This window comes from Pleurodeles waltl, chromosome 4_2 (genome assembly GCF_031143425.1).
Source record: "Pleurodeles waltl isolate 20211129_DDA chromosome 4_2, aPleWal1.hap1.20221129, whole genome shotgun sequence".
In the NCBI taxonomy this organism is placed as follows: Eukaryota; Metazoa; Chordata; class Amphibia; order Caudata; family Salamandridae; genus Pleurodeles; species Pleurodeles waltl.
Window position 1 is genome coordinate 347,795,774 of NC_090443.1, and position 17,446 is coordinate 347,813,219.

The 17,446-nt window shown below is 46.4% G+C and overlaps 1 protein-coding gene across 3 annotated transcripts in view; it reads left to right on the top strand.

Moving 5' to 3' along the window:
* The window catches only part of ABCA4 (ATP binding cassette subfamily A member 4), a 1,046,570-nt gene that overhangs the window by 474,036 nt on the left and 555,088 nt on the right, over positions 1–17,446 (top strand). For all 3 annotated transcript variants that reach the window (XM_069231419.1, XM_069231421.1, XM_069231420.1), the window contains one exon: positions 3,685–3,861. In XM_069231419.1, the coding sequence (XP_069087520.1) occupies positions 3,685–3,861 (177 nt within the window). The remainder of the gene's footprint in view (positions 1–3,684; positions 3,862–17,446) is intronic.

The window sequence follows — 17,446 nt, forward strand, 5'->3', positions numbered from 1 at the left end:
GCTGGCTAACACAATTCCCCCCAAAAAAGACACAAGACAGCCACAGAGGAGAAATAAACTAGAAGGGTCACCCAGACATATCAAGAGTGTTGAAATAGTCATTGTGTAATAAGGATGTTAAGTTGGCCTGAATTATAGTCGTACTTGTAATAAGAAGAGATTATTAAAACATATACAATTATCATATAAACCTTTATCAGAAATAAACTTTTGGCATTAGACTGTAATGCTCAAAACAGACTCTAGAGGGCACCCTAACAAAAATATAATTTGTAAGAAAGATGGTCATGTAACCATATTGTTAGCCCCTAGAGGGGAAAGCCCCATGAAAAAAACACGAGAAAGTAATGCAGTGTAACCATATACTTAGCTCCTAGAGAACTTTCGTAGAGCTGGCAGGCCTACTGCAATAACATTACAAACAAGACCTTTAAAACAAAACTTCTCCCAGCTATAAAACAAAAGTTGTAGCCATAAGAAAGCATTAAGGACACTGAATGGTGGGACAAGTTATTATTTTAGGGGTCGCCACAAACCTAGTGTGGGGGCCCAGAGATGATGTAGACAGAAAGAGTGGTTTGAAGGTGGTCCCATTGTCCTAGAACTACCACAGGCTGAGTTATGAGCAAAAATGTTTTGTAAAAGTAATGCCCTGCAAAGCATTGTGGGGCAGGTTTTTGTACCACTAATATTATAATATGTTGACTGCAATGCTCAGAACAGCCCCTAGAGAACATCATAATAAAAATAGCATTTGGAAGAAACATGGTCATGTAACTATACAGTCAGCCCATAGAGAGCATAACCACATGCAAAAAGAATGGGAGACAGTAATGCGGTATAAACATATATTTAGCCCCTAGAGAACATAGTGCAGTATACATGTTTACGGCTAGCAGGACTGTTGCAATGATATTACAAACAAGGCCCATAAAACATAACTTCTCTCAACTGTAAAACAAACGTTCCAGCCATGAGAAAGCGTAAAAAAGATATTGAATGGTGGAAGGGGTTATTATTTTGGAGTCCCCACTAACATAGTGTGGGGACCCGGAGATGATGTAGACAGAAAGAGGACATTGTGGTCAATGTTTTGAAGGTGGTTCCTTTGTCCTAGAACCACAACAGGCTGTGTGCCACAAATATTTTAATATGTTGATATGACTGCAAAGCTTAGAACAACCCCTAGAGAACACCACAATGAAAATAACATTTGTAAGAAACATACTCATGCAACTATATAGTTAGCCCCTAGGGGTCATAACCACTCAGAAAGAAAACAGCAATAAATAATAAAGTATAACCATATATTTAGCCCCTAGAGAGCATAGTGCATTACATATATTCAGGAGCAGGCCAAACAATGATATTACAAACAATGCCCTTAAAACACAAGCAGCTCTTAGCTATAAAACAAAAGTTCCAACCATGAGAGAGCTTAAGCAGATACTGAATGGGGCTATTATTTTGGGGTCCCCTCTAACCTAGGTTGGGGACCCAAAGATGATGTAGACAGAAAGACCATGTCGTTGTGAATGTTTTGGTAGTGGTTCCATTGTCCCAGGACCACCACAATCGAAGTTATGAGTAAAAATGTTTCACAGAAGTTATTCCTTGCAAAGCATTATGGGTTGAGTTATCCTGAGTGTAGTGAATATTGTAGTATCGACTCTCCCTCCGTGCCAGGAGAGACACTTTCACTTTGAGGATTTCTGTTTTACGTAAAGCATTCACCAATTTCAAGTGTTTTAAGAGGAGAGCCACAAGAAATTACTCTGATTAGGCAACTGAACAATGTAATCAGCACTTCAATGCTGCTGATCGAGTTCATGCTTTTGTGCCTGTTCGCGCTGTGAGCGCCACGGTCGTCCTGCAGCATGAAGGGGAGAGACAAAAGAAATAGTTTGCATACGCTGAAGTATATCTGCAATCGTGCAATTATCCACGTAACAGGGGCAGTCTGCAAGGCGTGACAAAAACAGCCTCAAGGCGGGACAAGTGATTTTTGAAAGGCAAGCCCACAAATGATTGAAAGTGATGGGTGTGGTTAAACGCCTACAATACTTACCACAGGTCAAAGTGCTTGCACGCTTGACCTAAAAATATGTAAAAAGGGCAGAACCTCTGACAAATAGAGACCCAGTCGCAGATGGGCTACCAGTACACCCCTCATGTAGAAGTAGGTGAAACACAAGCTTGATATATTGTGAACCCTGAAGATTTACAACGGGGCTCTGCATCCCCATAATCCTAAATGAAGCCCTTTGTCCTTTTAAACCCAAACTCTCCTCCTTCCCATTATACTTTATTCTATGCATCTAAGTAGTATATAACTAACTGTGATGTGCAGTATATGTAAATGAGTTGTGAGGTTAACATGACTGCTCAAATATACCAACCACTGCTGATAGATCTTTTTCTTTAAATATTTTCATCCAAAATAGTCGCTAATCTAATACAGCATATTTGATGATTATGTCTGATAGAAAATCTCCTACTCTTAAAAAAATACAACTATATATTAATAGACTAGGGATGTCCTCTGTGAGAGCCAGACCCAAACCAGATTTTTCTGAATATCCCCTGGTTTCATATTAATTCCCATTAGACCCTATTGCAAGAGTTCAGAAGGAAATGACGTATCTCACTGGTTAAATACCAATACCTCAGGAATGGGATTTACCGGGTGCAACAAATACCTTGTATTATGAGGCTTCCTCTGGAAATGAGGAATTACATGAGGAAGTTGTTCCTTTCTGCACCAATTCCTTACATATCTGAATTTAGCCCAGGGGTCAGAATTTAACAACCCACTTTTAAATAGGGCCTTAATGTGCATAATCTACCCATCATAGATATCCTAAAATATGGAATGGATTGCCTCTTTAAAATAGCAACTCTAAAAGTACCAGAATGTAATGCAAAACTGGAAGAGCTGCTCCCACCTGATAAATTACAGCCTCAGCAACGTTATGGAGATGGTTTATTATGTTTTAGTGCAACCAAAGTTGCTGCACTGCGTTGCGCATGGAGGAAAAGGCAGCACAGAGCCATATTTATTGAAAATGCCATGCTGCTTCTCATTTCCCCTGCGCTAATGCACAAACTGTCTAGCACCACATATGATCATTGCACCATGGTGCAGATGTGTGTCTCGAATGACATTTGTACTGAAAGTTCAAAACCCTACGCCTAGACAAATTCTTAAACATTCCACACTTTGTATGTGTGTTGTGCAGGGCTCCTCACATATAATGTGTGGAGTGCTTGGAGAAATGCAAACATTTATCATTGTTGCCGCTTGCTTGAATGAGGTGTTATTTCTTGATACAAGTCCTGTTCTGGCTATCTTAGTAAATCGGAGTTTGCATCTAAAGCTATGGCTGTTTGCAGTGATCTGCTCAGGTTACACTCAGGTAATGACCCTTGATGCAAAGTGGTGCAAAGCACTATTTGCGCTGAGAAAATGGCACCTTTTACGCTGGAAGGTAAGCAACCATACAAGGATTTGAGCCAGTATGACATACTCTGGTACATACCCTTAGTAAATCTGCGTCAGTGTGATTGAGTTAATGATACAAAGAAACAGCTACAGTTCTGAGACACTTTAGTAGAGGAAGTACCCTTTACTAAGAAATACTTTTTTATACCCATGTAAATTCACTTGTTTCCCTTCCTCTCCAGGTACTGGGATCCAGGCCCCAGGGCTGACCCGGTGGAAGATCTGCGGTACATCTGGGGTGGCTTCGCCTACCTGCAGGACATCATTGACCAAGGGATTATCAAGAGTCAAACCAGCAATGGCAAGGCCTTTGGGCTTTACATCCAGCAGATGCCGTACCCCTGCTTTGTGGACGATGTGTGAGTATTAGAGAAGTCTAGGGCATCACCCCAGAGACAGCCTGTGGGTGCACTTAAGACCAACAGCCACCAGATGCCCCATACCAGCTTGGAGAATAACATGTAAATACGAGATATCAGTGCAGAAAGATTCATTGAGGAACTGAGCCATGTGTTCGTTTTGTAGTGTGTAAGGGCAGCCTGAGGTCACACCAGAAAGTCTCTTTGATGTTAAGGAGTGGACCAGAGTGCAGTGCAAGGTGTGTAAGGGCAGCACTCGATTTCACAGTGACTCGGTGTGTGTCTGTGTGGACAGCCTGCTATCTCACCTCAGAAATTCACTAAGGTGAGGAGTGCATCCATGCCAACATTTTGTGACCAAAAGTGTTTTTTTTTTATTTCAAAATTACTAATTAGCCTAATAAATAATGATGTCTCAGAAATGACATCATCAAGAGAGAACTGCCCCACCTGAAGTCTAAGTTCATAGGGCGACCACTCTGGTAAGAATACAAGCGATTCCTGGCCTGATTTAGAGTTTGGGCTCTTTATGTCAATAGGTCAAACCTTTCTCAGTCATCAGCTTTTATAGATCGTCTTTTTCAGTTCTGCTAGTGCAATCAAGCAGAACAAAGCCACAGCTCTGCCAGTCCCCTCAGTGGTGATCAGCAACCCTTCCTGATGCTTGACAGTCTAAGCCCCTAAAAAATTGTTCTGCTAATGCATGCTAATCCCAACTGGGCACATGCAGAGCTTGCAATGGAGGCTGTATGTATAAAACCTATCCTCAGAGCAGCCTATTCAACCACAAAAGATTATGATGCCCTTTCCTCAAAGTGCCAATTATCCACACACCCTCCCGCACTTGTCATCTGCGCCTCTCTTTCAGTTATGACTCTCCTCTCCCTATCCTGTCACCAACACTTCCTAGCCCCCTCTCCTATTGATCCTTTTCTTGGTTATAAATCTCCTCTGCCCATTCTCCCACTTGCGTTTCAGCTTCCACATTCGTCCCACCTCTTCTTAATGTCCTGCATCCGCCTCGAGTTACTCACCCCACTATGACCTTTCTTTCCACCATCCCTATTCCTCTCACTTCATTCATGCCTCTCCTCACCCGTCCACCTCGTTTTACCTGAATCTCTCACCCGTCCACCTCGTTTTACCTGAATCTTTCCCCATCATTTTCGACTGTCCTTCCATAAGGCCCTGATCATACTCTCCTATTTCTCTCCTTCACCAGCACGCTTAGATTGTGACTAACTATAATCTTCTCTTCTTTCTATTTGCTTTTTATTAAAACCCTGCAATTTTGTTAACTGGTTGCTCTTTAATGTTTCCGTGCAACTAATATCAAAACTTAATCTGCCACTTGCAGTCTGTACTGATGCATGAAACACTGATTTGTTACAGCAAAGGACATGGCAGTGCATCACCATTTGCAAAGCCAGTAGGTCTCCTTTTTTGGACCCATTTGCTTTACCAGTACTGCTTGGTGGGAGTTGCGTGGGGGGAAGCACACGATGGAGAGAGCAGCATAGATCACAGGGGGCAGAAGAAGCACACCAGGAAGAGAGCTACGTGAAGTGCGGGGACAGGGGAAGCACACAAGGGTGAGAAAACACACAAAGCTGGGGTATTTTCAGGGGGTTTCTATGCTCATGAGCAGGGGGAGAAGCAAACAAAGGAGAGTTCAACATGGAGCGCAGGGGATGGGGAAGCACATAAGGGAAAGTGCTTGGAATACCACCTCCTATAGAGTGTGTGGATATGGGGTGAGTAGGTGGTGGCTGGTGCACAGACTGTAAGGAAGCTTAATTGCCACTGGCTTTGATCTGCACAAGGAAGTGAATTCTCTTGATTTGCTACTTTTGAGAGAAAGGCCCCAGGAACTGCATTTCGGGCACAGATATGGGAATTGGTTTGAAAGTGAAGTTGTTTTCCAAATTATGAAGAGTATTAGAGAGAACCATGTGTTTGCTGAAAAAGTTTATGAAGGAGTTTAGCAACAGATTTGCAAAAAATGTAAACATGAGCATAAGTTCCTTTAGGAATGGAATGTGGCACCACTTAGGAATGTCGAAGTTGCTCCCGAACTCCAGCTGAACATGAAACAGTTTTGCAGTGGAGTGCACACAGAGAGCCAGTGCCTCACTGGCCAACAATTCACTGTATGGGGAGGGGAGGGGTGTAGAGAGCTGCAGCTGACAGGTGAAATGGCGATTGGTCTGCCATGAGCCAAATGAGGTAAAGGACAATGAGTGATGTTGTGCCCACAGCCTCGTGGACTCGTAGTGGTTCAGCAACAATTATTAATACAGGACTCAGCACACTGGACACATTTGGTTAGTTTGTTCTCAATGGCCACGAGCGACCATATGCCCCTTTATCTATCTCCTCATGCTGCGCCTGGCCCTCATACTGAGAAACTGCAACATAGTATGGTTGGCCGGGTGGCACTCTACAGTCCTCCCAACTTTTATTTGACTGCTATCACTCCTTTAGATGCTTAGTAAGAACACAATGATCCCTCAGTCTGTGCTGGGAGCAGGGTTTGGGCAGAGGTCTTATGTCTGACTCCGGATACTTTGCTCACTCTTGCTTTTCAGGGTGCACGTGTCACGAGCCTTCCTGGTCGGGGATGTAGATGGCTCTCCATCTTTTTGAGTTGATACCAGGTCACTGGCAGTATGTCTTGGAGTACCTGGGCCCCCTGCAGGAGTGCTTTCTCCCGGTGATGCTGGTGCAAAAAACCCTCTATGCAGGTGCCACCTTTGTTGCTAAATATGTCTGATGACCCCTCTGCAGAGTTGTGAATCTTTTTAAACCAGGACATGTTTCACACCACTGTGTGATCTCCTCGCTTTACAGTGACCATGGTGCCACTGATGTTCGCAACTCACCAAACCTCTGGCTCAAAGGGGGTCCGAAACTTCCAGACTGGATATTGGTCGCGCATGATGACATTATCCCTGACATGGAGGGACGAGATCTTCTCTTCCCACCCAAGACTGGCTTTGCCATTGGTGATCTTTCTTTTCTCCTGGGTGTCCTCGATGTCTGTTATGGCAGGTTGCCACTCGGGACCTGTCAGGATTCTGTCTCTTGTGGGTCTGTGGAATAGTAGATCAGCTGGGGTGCAGTTAGTGATGCTGTGTGGGGTGTGCTGATAGGCCCTCAGGAACCATTGCAGGCAGCATTCAGCATCCTCCCCTTGATTAACGCCTGTTCCTGGGACTCAGTTCAATGTTCTCATGAATCTTTCAACCTCCCCGTTAGCTTGAGGCCGTTGTGGGGGGTCACCTTTTAGTGTTGAATGGCAAAAGATGACAGGTATTCCTGTAACTCCTCTCCCTGGAACCGGGAACAGTTGTCAGGCTTTCTCTCTTTGGGCAGGCCCATCAGTGCAATTGTTTTCTCCAAAATGGGCTTCACTTTTGAAAATGCAGTTGAATGCACCAGTTCTATGATGGGGAACATTGTTTGAGAATCCATGAGTACAACTGTAAGACATCCGTCTGGGAAGCTTCCGAAGTCCATGCTTATCTCAGAACAGGGGTTTAGGTTGGGCTCTTCGGTAAGCACTGGGGCTGGTGGTGGGTACCCGCTGGTGATGGTACATGAGTAGCAGCTTTGCACTCTTTCCTCCACTTGGGCATCCATTCCTGAAAACCACATCTTGTTGCATAGCCTCGCCTTTGTCCACACCTTGGTGACTGTGGTGCACTAGATCATTCACCCTGGCTCAAAGACTCCTCAGCATTACTATTTCTCGACCCTTTAGCAGCAGGCCTTCTTTTCTTTCGCTCAGCTCATTTCACTCCCTCCATTGCTGGTTCCTAGTAGTTTGTTCGATCTGTGTTAGTGACCAGGATCCATCAAGGAAATGTTTCCACTGTCTCCAGACAAGGCCCCCTTTGCCCAGGTGATACTTTCATCCTTTCCTGTTGCTTCCTGAATCTCTTTTAGGGTGAGTGCTTTCTGGCATGCTTCCTGTACTATCATTTGCACAAGTTCCTTGTCTCCTTCACTGTCTTCCCCATGCTGAGATTCTTCCAGATGTGGAGGGTGCCTTGACGGTTAATCAGCTAGGTTATTGGCTCCCGGGTGGTAGATAACTTCAAAGGAATATTGTTGCAGCTGCACAGCTCATCTCTCAACTGTCTGGGATGGTAGCTAAGTTGATCCAAAGAAGAGGGGCATGAGCGACTTGTGATCTGTGACCACCTGGAATGGCTGGATACACAGATATGGGAGGAAGTGGCAGCACGCCCACTAGATGGCTAAACCAAAACGTCTCGCTCAAATTGAGCATATCTAGTTTTGGTGTCAGAGGGTGCCCGACTGGCATTTGCAACAGGACCCACACTCCGTTTTTGCTTGTAGGAGCCCTGCTCCTAGCCCTACAGGCGTCAACCACTAGCTGTGACTTCCTTTGTATGTTGAAATATGCCATGGGGCATTGTCAAGGAGGGGTCCTTTGATGATGCAAAATGCTTTCTCAGCTTCTAGGGCCCCAGTTCCACTGACCATTTGTCTTGGTTAGTGTCCTTATTGGTTCTAATAGAGTGGCCCGGTTTGGTATGAACCTTCCACATTACATCACCATACCTAGGTAGCTCCTTACCTTCCTTGGGTTCCTGGGTATGAACACATTCCTGATGGTGCGTGCTTTCTTGGGGTTCCCCTTCAGGCCATCATGTACAACTGTGTAACCGAAAAACTCTATGGAATCTTGGTAGAATTAACATTTACTTTGATTCAGTGTCAGGCTGCAGTTCATTAGTCGTTAAAGGTCGTCCCTCAGCCTCACATGATGCTCTTCAAGGCTTCCTGAGAAGATCAGTATATCGCCGCTTATGTTGATTACTCCATTCAGCCCAGAAGGGGTCTCTTTGATTGTATTATGGAACACTTCCACAGCCGACGAGATGCCAAATTTGAATCTCCGGTGTTGCCTGAGGCCAATGTGCATGGAAAACGTTGGTGATGTATCGGCTGGCTGGTTCAAGCTCTAGCTGATGGGCTCCTACATTTGGACCCAGCCTCGAAAACCATTTTGTGATGTTCAGAGCCGCCACAATGTTGTCCATGGAGGGCAGTATGTATCACTCGCATCGAATGGCCTGATTTGGAAGTCTCATATCCAAAAATTGTCAGATTGCTCCTGGCTATTTCGGTTTTGGAGCTATGACTAGTGGGGACACCCACAGTGGGGGGCCCTATCACTTTCTCTATGACTCCTTTCTGTTCAAGGTCCAAAAAATTCTTGCTCCACTTGCATCCACAGGTGGAATGGGACCCTTAGATGCTGCAGCATTGTTGGCCTTATGGAGTCGTCAATATGTAATTTGATCTGTCTTCCTTTTTAACTTCCTCAGGCTGGTAAACAATTGGGGAAATGCAGCTAGTAAGGCATCTGTATGTGTGCAGCCTTCGCTTATGATGTCAACTTCTATCATACCTCTGAAAGGTAGGGTCTCCATGCCTCTGTGCAGATTTGTGCCCGGCTGGGTGTTAATACTTGGCGTGGTTGAATTGTTCTGAGCCCATCATGTTGATGGATGTGTCTGTGTCAATAAAATAGTGATAGCAGTACCTCCGATCTCTAGTGTCCACATGGGAGGCAACCTTTTCATGTTGCCTTCTCTCCCGGCAAACAAGATTATGAAGATATCGTCTTCCTCTTCTTCTTGGGTGATGCCTGTTCTGCCACTGTTTGGTGCGTCCTCATCCATTTGAGAGGTAGCTGTCACAGACCACAGTCATCTTCCTTGGGTACCCTGCGTTGCGCCCTTGCCTTCCTCTTCGGCATACCTTTGCAAAGTGGTTAGCTTTGCTCCATTTTGAGCAAATTTGGCCTCAGGCCGGTAATATTTTCGGGGTCTTGTGTTCCAGGCCGCAATTGCCACATCCGCCATCCTGTTGTCTTAGTGTACTTGCTGGGCGAGGAGGCACTGGGTGTCTCTGGATTGCTTTTACTTGTCTGCGAATGGCCAGCGCTGAGCGAATTGGAGTCGAAGAGGCAGGGTTGCCGGACCAGTAACAAAGGGGAGAGCCACTGCGGCCCTTTGGGCCGGCAATGTGCACATCAGCATCGGGTGAGAGGCCCTGCGGAATGCCACTCTACATGTTGGGGTGTAGGCCTCTCCTCAGTGACCCCCTGCTTGATTGAGGCCCCAATGGTAATATTCTGCAGCTGCAGTCACCGGGCTCAAGCAGACAGACCCCAGGACCCTGGTGGCCCCCACTGAATACCACAACAAAAGAAAACTGTGCTGAGCACAGGGGCCATACAACTCAAGCGGCAACACGGTCAGCCCTGGCTGAGTTCTCGAGCTCACCTGGGACCCCAAAGGGCCATTCCTCGTGGTGCAGGAGAATAAGCCAGATTGGCACATGGCAGTCCCCTGCCCACTCCGCGAGTGGAAGCAGCACGGTGCAGGAGCAGCACAGTAGGTCCCAACAAGGCCAGACCCTGGACTCCTGGTGGCCCCCCAGTGCGCCGTAGTGAAAGGAATACCTGGCCTGGTCCACCATACGAGTTAAGCTAAAAAAAAGTGGCAATGTGCTCAGAACAAGGTCAGTCCCCAGATCCACCCCAAATCAGAAGGGCCAGCTGCAGAGATGGAAGAGACTGAAAGACCCCAAGAGGACCAAGTACCCAGGATACCCAAAAGTGGGTGCAGACTGGTGGGGCATTGGACCCCAGGATAGGTGCTCTGGCTGAAGAGTTGCTAGCATCCAGAGAGGGGTGCTGTTCCTCCTGGATGGTGGGCCTCAACTGCAATGGGAAGCCCTGGAGAGAAGCTGTGCGGTCAACTGGCAGCTGGACCCATGTGTGGGAAGCCCCCAGGCCTCCTTCAATGGGTGACAGTGTGACATCCTATTGTGCAAACTGAAGAACTATGCCCAGCATCCCTGGGCATGTCAACTCACAGGTAAGAAGACCAGGTGTACCGCGCAGAAGGCTACAGAGTCGGGACATACTCCCTGGTCGCATGTATCATCACAGCCAGAGAGAGGCCCCACCAATGACAGTGCCTTGTGACAGTAGGGCCAGGCAGATGAAAGGACCCCAGGCACCACTGGCCAGAGGGAGTGCACTGCTGCCCAAGAAGAGAAACATGGGCAAGGACAGACCTACACGCTTGCACACCGTGAACACCATCCCACAATATACCATCCCGCGCCAGCCAACCCAGAGACTAACGTGACAGGGAGGGACGGACACCTGGGAATGCATGCCAGATGGGGATCTAGAGCCATCAAGGGTCGAACTTTTGGCAGCTATACAAGACTCTCAGACTGTGCTTGAACATAAAATAGAGACAGTGTCAATTGATGTCAATCTCCTTCGTGCGGACCTGAGGAAGGTTGCGGACTGCGAACATGGTGGACGGTTTACTCGGTCAGAATGGTGACAGATATCCCGTGGTGAATTTTACCAGGGTTTCCTGGCAACTACTACACAGTGATTTTTGGAGCTATTCCTTGAAACCCACAATAAAGGGGTGCTACCACAAACTATGAGGGAGGGTGAGATATGTATGTTTCTGAAACCGGGCGGTGACAGGACCAATCCTGCAGCATACAGGCCACTCACCATGATTACCTGTGACGTGAAGATACTATGTAAATTACTTGCCAACTGACTGGCCCCTCACATGACCAAACTGGCACACGAGGGCCAGTGTGGGTTTATCCCGGGCCGGAACACTGGCATGAATCTTAGATGCTTATCCCACGTGCTGCACAAGGTCAAACGATGCAATGAGTATATGGTGCTTGTCTCCATTAACATGGGAAAAGCCTACTCAAGGTCCTGAGGGCCTTCTGACCCCATTTTCAGGGTTGGGTTCGGTTGTTGCACACACACACTGGCACCAGAGTGCGCGTGGGACAAAGTTGTTTGGAGAAATGGAACCTGAGTCATGGGTGCTGTTAGATGCTTTACATATTGTTCCTTTGCTAAGCCTTACTGCTCCGAGCCATGGCTACCAAGGGTTGAGCTTAAGGTTGAGTGAGCATACCTGATAGGACCCAAGGTGGTAAATGACAGTGTACTGCGGGATAGGGCCCCAACCATATCATATACTACACTGATTTTCCACCAGTTAAGAATTAGTCTGTTGTGAACAGGGAGCCAGTGGAGCTTCCTTAACGTGGGAGTGATGGAATCAAACTTCATAGTGCATTTGTAAGATGTGCAGCAGCATTCTGTATAAGTGAAAGTTAAGTAATTCGTTTCTTTGGGAGTGGAAAAAGAACAACATTTCTGTAGTCTATTTTCGACTGAATCAAGGTATTGATTATTAGAATTCTGAGATGTTTCTCTATAAAAGGAAAGATGGCTCAAAGCATTTTGCAGAACTGCCAACTCACACAGTGCCACAGTGTGTTACACAATATAGGCTCCTCTCACCCGGTGAGGAGCCGATATCACACGGCGGCCACACAATTAGCTGGAAACTGCTGCAGAGAGCAGGTTTCCAGCTCATTGTTTTGAGGTTCAGCTAGGGTGACCAGAATTTTAAAGTAAAAAACTGGGACATTTAATAAAAATAGAAAAAGATTACATTTTTTTTTTCAACTGAGTGCGCAGAAATACTGCACTCATCAGCATAAAATAAAGCAGTCACTAAGAACAATAATAAAATGTATGTATTTAAAGCCAGTATCGTGCCTTTTATTTGAATTGCTTTCTTATACAACCTGCTAATTATCCCTGCTTTCGAGACCGTAAAAAGACACCTCACAGCCTTTTCAGTCGCCCTCTCTGAAAATCCTGGACATGAGCTAAATTTCTCAAACTCTGCCGGGACTGCGGGTGAAAACCCGGGACTGTCCCGGCAAATCCAGGACCATTGGTCACCCTGGGTTTAGCTCATCCAATGTCCATTATGAGTGTGAAACCTCCTCAGGACAGCAGCGGCAACCTCCAAAGCTTTGATTTTGTTTTTTGGCAGGGAGGAAGGGGGTGTCGTGGGAGTGGAGGAGTCTTTTCAATGGAGAGGGGGCTGTGAAATTAGGAGTGTCTCGGCTGTGCTTGACACCAAGCCCCGACCCCTTCATGCTCCCCTTCACAAAGCAGAAAAAAATTACAAGTTGGCAGGTTTGCATTTTGAGTTGATAAAAACATGTACTAGAAATTTTCGTTACTTGGATGTCCAGTCCTGGGTCTCAGTCAGTATGTATTTCCAGGTTGTGGATGCTGGTGGATGGGGAAAGCTGAGGGCCTTTTACTGAAGGCCACAGGAGATCTTCTGCTGTCCTTTTGAGGGTAGTCAGAAGTAGTTGAGTTTTTTCCTAATTGAGCTTCCAACTGTTTACATCTACCAGCGGGTGAGAACTATGGCCCAAATGTATACTTTTTGATGCAAAACTGCGTTTGCACAGTTTTGCGTCAAGAAGTATAGCACCGGCTTGCACCATTCCAGGACACCAGCTGGGTGGCAAATTAATGGAATGTCGCAATCAGGTGCAAAGGGTGGGCTAACGTTATGGAAAATGACGTTAGCCGGGTGGGGGTGGCGGTATGAGAGAATGGTGTTTTGCACCAAAAAATGACATTAGGCTGGTTTGAGTAAGAAAAGATGACTCTAACCAGCCTAGCATCATTTCATGATGCAAAACCATCCATACCTCCTGACTCCTGTGTTTTAAAAGACAGGAGTCATGCCCATCACCCCAATGGACAGCACAGGGGACAAGTGTCCCCTGGGCATGGCCATTGCACCCAGTGCCATGTAGGAGGGCCCATTTCAGGGCACCCGATGGCACTTAAAAAAATGTTTTTAAATACTTACCAATACTTACCCCAACCTGGGGTGTCCCTCTGGTGTGGGTGGATGTGTTCCTTGGGCTTGTGGAGGGCACCTGTGGGCTCTTTCCATGGTGTTTGACCATGGACATGGGTCCACAGGTCCCCTAGAGCCTGCCCAGACCCAGGCATTAAATAATGGCGCTAATCAGGCTTAGCGCCATTATTTAGGCCCGCCTCCCTCCTGTGCACCATTTTTGCACAGGAGGATAAATAGGGCGCTAGTGCCTTATAGTCATTTTTTGTAAGTGAACGTCCACGTTGCATCTCATTGACGCAAGGTGGTTTCACGCATCCAAAAAATGACTTTAACTCCAAATAGTTTGGCGCTAGACTAGTCTGGCGTCAAAGTATAAATATGGAGTTAAGTTTGCGCTGAATTAGTGTAAAAAAATGCCGCTAATTTAGTGCAAACCGAGTATAAATCTGGGCCTAGGTTTTCTACCAGCAAAATTCGAGTGGGGATACAATTTTAAAATAAGTTGGGAACCGTCTGTATACTAAAAAAATTTCATCCCAATCCAATGTAATAGATGGCCTATTGGGCTCTCTTATCCATTCAAAAGGCAGGTGTGAAAGGACTGATCCCTGGAGAACCTCAGTTGAGCTTTTTTGATTGAGATGCAAAAGAGAAAAAGGCCATCAACTAGGGCAAGGTTGTACCATGATCACTATTTCTAAGCGTTGTGTACATTGTGATCAGTGGTGTTGAAAGCTGCCAGTAGGTTTAGGGGGAGGAGTGTCCTTTCTCTAATGGCACCCATTATGCCTTCGAAGCTCATACAAAACGGAAACCTCAAAAAGTTTTGCACTTCTGCCGTGGTGGAAGAGAGCCTGACAGGGGTCCAGGAGCCTGTGTTGCTCCACATGACATAATAACATTAAAACTATGGGGCTTATTTAAAGCCCCTTTCGCCACCGCTGCAGCATTTTTTGTAGGGGTAAAAGTGAAACACCGGCGGCACAATGGGCTTGTGACTAAGCCCCTATGTTTTTAACTATTTCGATAAGTATGGTATGAAAGATGTAGGTCGAAAGTTATTGGGGTATTGGCATTCAAAGATGCTTTCTTTGACAGTTGTTTTACAATCGCTTGCCACCATAATTCAGGCCCTAACCAGTTTCATTGGAGCAGTTCAAGGTTAGTATAAGGTCCTTGTGAGGGAAATGGCTAGGTTTCATACAGATAGCTGGACAGGCGCCCAGAGATGATCCTGTAAGACAACGTTTTGTAAAATCTTAAGTAGGATGGTCTCAGTAATTGATTGGAATTTGTCGGTTGTCGAAAACAGAAGAAAGAGCATCTATATGACTAGTGGTGTCTCAACATTCTGGCTCCATAATGACTTGATGTGATGAACTGAGCGAATTGTTTCGCGAAAGAACATTGCAAGGTTTTTCGAAGCTGAGTAGAAGTTCTATTAAATTGACGGGTGTGCTTCATGAGCTACTCTGGAAACCTCTTTAGACCTGTTTGTTTTGTCATCTTCGTTTTGCAATGGTAATCTTTCATCTTTCTAACTGTTTATTTTCATTTCCTGGCATTCACATCAAAGGACCACAAAGAAGGAAACTGTACTGTATAGATATCGCAAATGAATAAGTAGCATGTGTCTACATAATCTCACAAAGAACCTCAGATAATAACCATCTGTTCCCCACCGGTCATCCTTCTAAACATTATTTTTGTAAAAAAATATTTTTATTACATTTTTGCTTTAATTCTGCTTCCAACATTTACTAGTCTCATTTTACAAATATATTGCATCAATAGCGTTGCTGATACACAGTTTAACACACTAACTTAACAACTTAACTGAGGTCATTATCGCACATTAAATAAGGGGAACAGAACTGGTTCCTAAACAGTCGCTCGCCAAAATACAAATATGGGCACTATTCTGTTACATCAGGTATATACTCTCGTGGAGCTGGCGCCTATGTGCTGCGTGGGGGAAGGTCTAACACAGTGGGGATATGCGTATTGAGTGTGGAGTATATAACTTGCATTATGGTGTGTAGGCGCATCGCTTCTGTGGGCGATCGTAATGGAACACCCCTGGTTTACTCTCGGGTGTAGGGAGGTGCCAACCGTTCCGGGGACTCTCGCTTGCAGAGTCCCTAGTAGGGCAGGCGGGATGGGAAGCTGTCGAGACTGACCACTATTTGCAGCTGTTCGTGTGTTTTAGTTCAGGGCGGTTTCTCGTCGCTTTTGGCGTCTAGTCTATCTATCAGGATCTCCCACACCTCCCTGCCCATCTGTCGTGGTCCCATTTTTGTGTTCCTTAACACCATCAGTTCTGCGCTGGCCCATCTTAGTGTCGCGTTGTGCCAGGACGTCAGGTCCGGGGCGACGGCCGACTTCCAGTTCATTGCTATCAATCTCTTGTACATTACGAAAGCTAGATCAATAAACTTATGTAGGTGCTTGTGCTTTTTGTTTCTGTTTCTCAGGCCTAGCAAACAGGATTTAGGCTCTGCTGTGAGTGCCAGTCCCGTCAATTCAGATACCTTTACCACTATTGCGCTCCACTTTTCTCGTACTAGGGGACAGTCCCATACCATGTGATAGAAATGTGCCAGCGGGGCACGGCATCTTGGGCAAGCGGGCTCCGAGCTAGGGAAGATACTTTTAATCCTGGCTGGAGAGAGGTACGTTTGGTGTAAATAATTTAATTGCGTATATCTGAACCTAGGGTTTCTCGATACTCCCTTAGTGTGCAGTAGGGCACAAGGCCATTCCTCTTGCGTGATCGGGAGTGGGAGCACGTCGTTCCACTTAGTTAGTGCTTTCCCCAGGGCGGGTACCGTCTCCTTATTAAGTACCTTGTACAAGTTCGACACTATTTGCAGTTGGCCGTCGTATTGCAACATATGGTGTACTGCAGTGGAGGTCGTGGGTTCCTGTTCTCCCGACCCCCATGTCTTCTTTATGGTGTGGCATAGGGCGTGATATGTCATAAATTGCCCTGGGCTTACTGCTGTGAGGTCGCGTATTTCCTCGAAGGTCATTAATTTCCCTTCCTCGAAGCAATCGCCGACCTCCTCGATGCCCGCCTCTGCCCACACCGTCAAAGACCTTCTTCTGTCTCCACAAGCCCAGCCCGGAAGGGCCCCTAGTTGCACTAGAGGGGAGTAGGGAAGCGCGCGGCGTCCACCCTGAATATATCTCTTCCAGCATGCATGCGCCACCTGCAATTGTGGTTTGCCAGCTATTCCCTTCGGGGCTCCGGCTGCCATCCATGCGACCAATGGTGTACCCTTTAGGTTGGCCAACACTCCTGCTGACTCTGCTACTGTAGGTCTATGTATCCAGTCCAGTACCCACTGGAGCTGGGCAGCCGCATAGTAGCGCTCGAAGTTTGGGGCGCCCATGCCACCTTCGGCTACTGGGCGTTGTAATGTAGTAAGAGCGACGCGCGTTCTGCCTCCTGCCCATATGAGTTGTAGCAGTACACCATTAAGTTCGCAGAAAAAGCTCTTGGGGACCAAGAGTGGCAGCGCAGAGAAATAGTATAGCAGGCGGGGAAGTATCAGCATATTTGCTATTGCGACTCTGCCCATTGGTGACAATGGCAGCTTGCCCCAGAAGTGGAGTGATCCCTTAATGGAGGCGAGTGCTCTCCCCAGGTTACCATCTCTGAGGTCATCCGGTTTGTGGTATATTTGAACCCCCAGGTATTTAAATGAGTCAAAGCACCATCTCAGGCGCCCGGTTAAGGTTGCAGCTCGGTTTGACAGTGGCCGAGCGACTAGGGGGAATACGCACGATTTTTCCCAGTT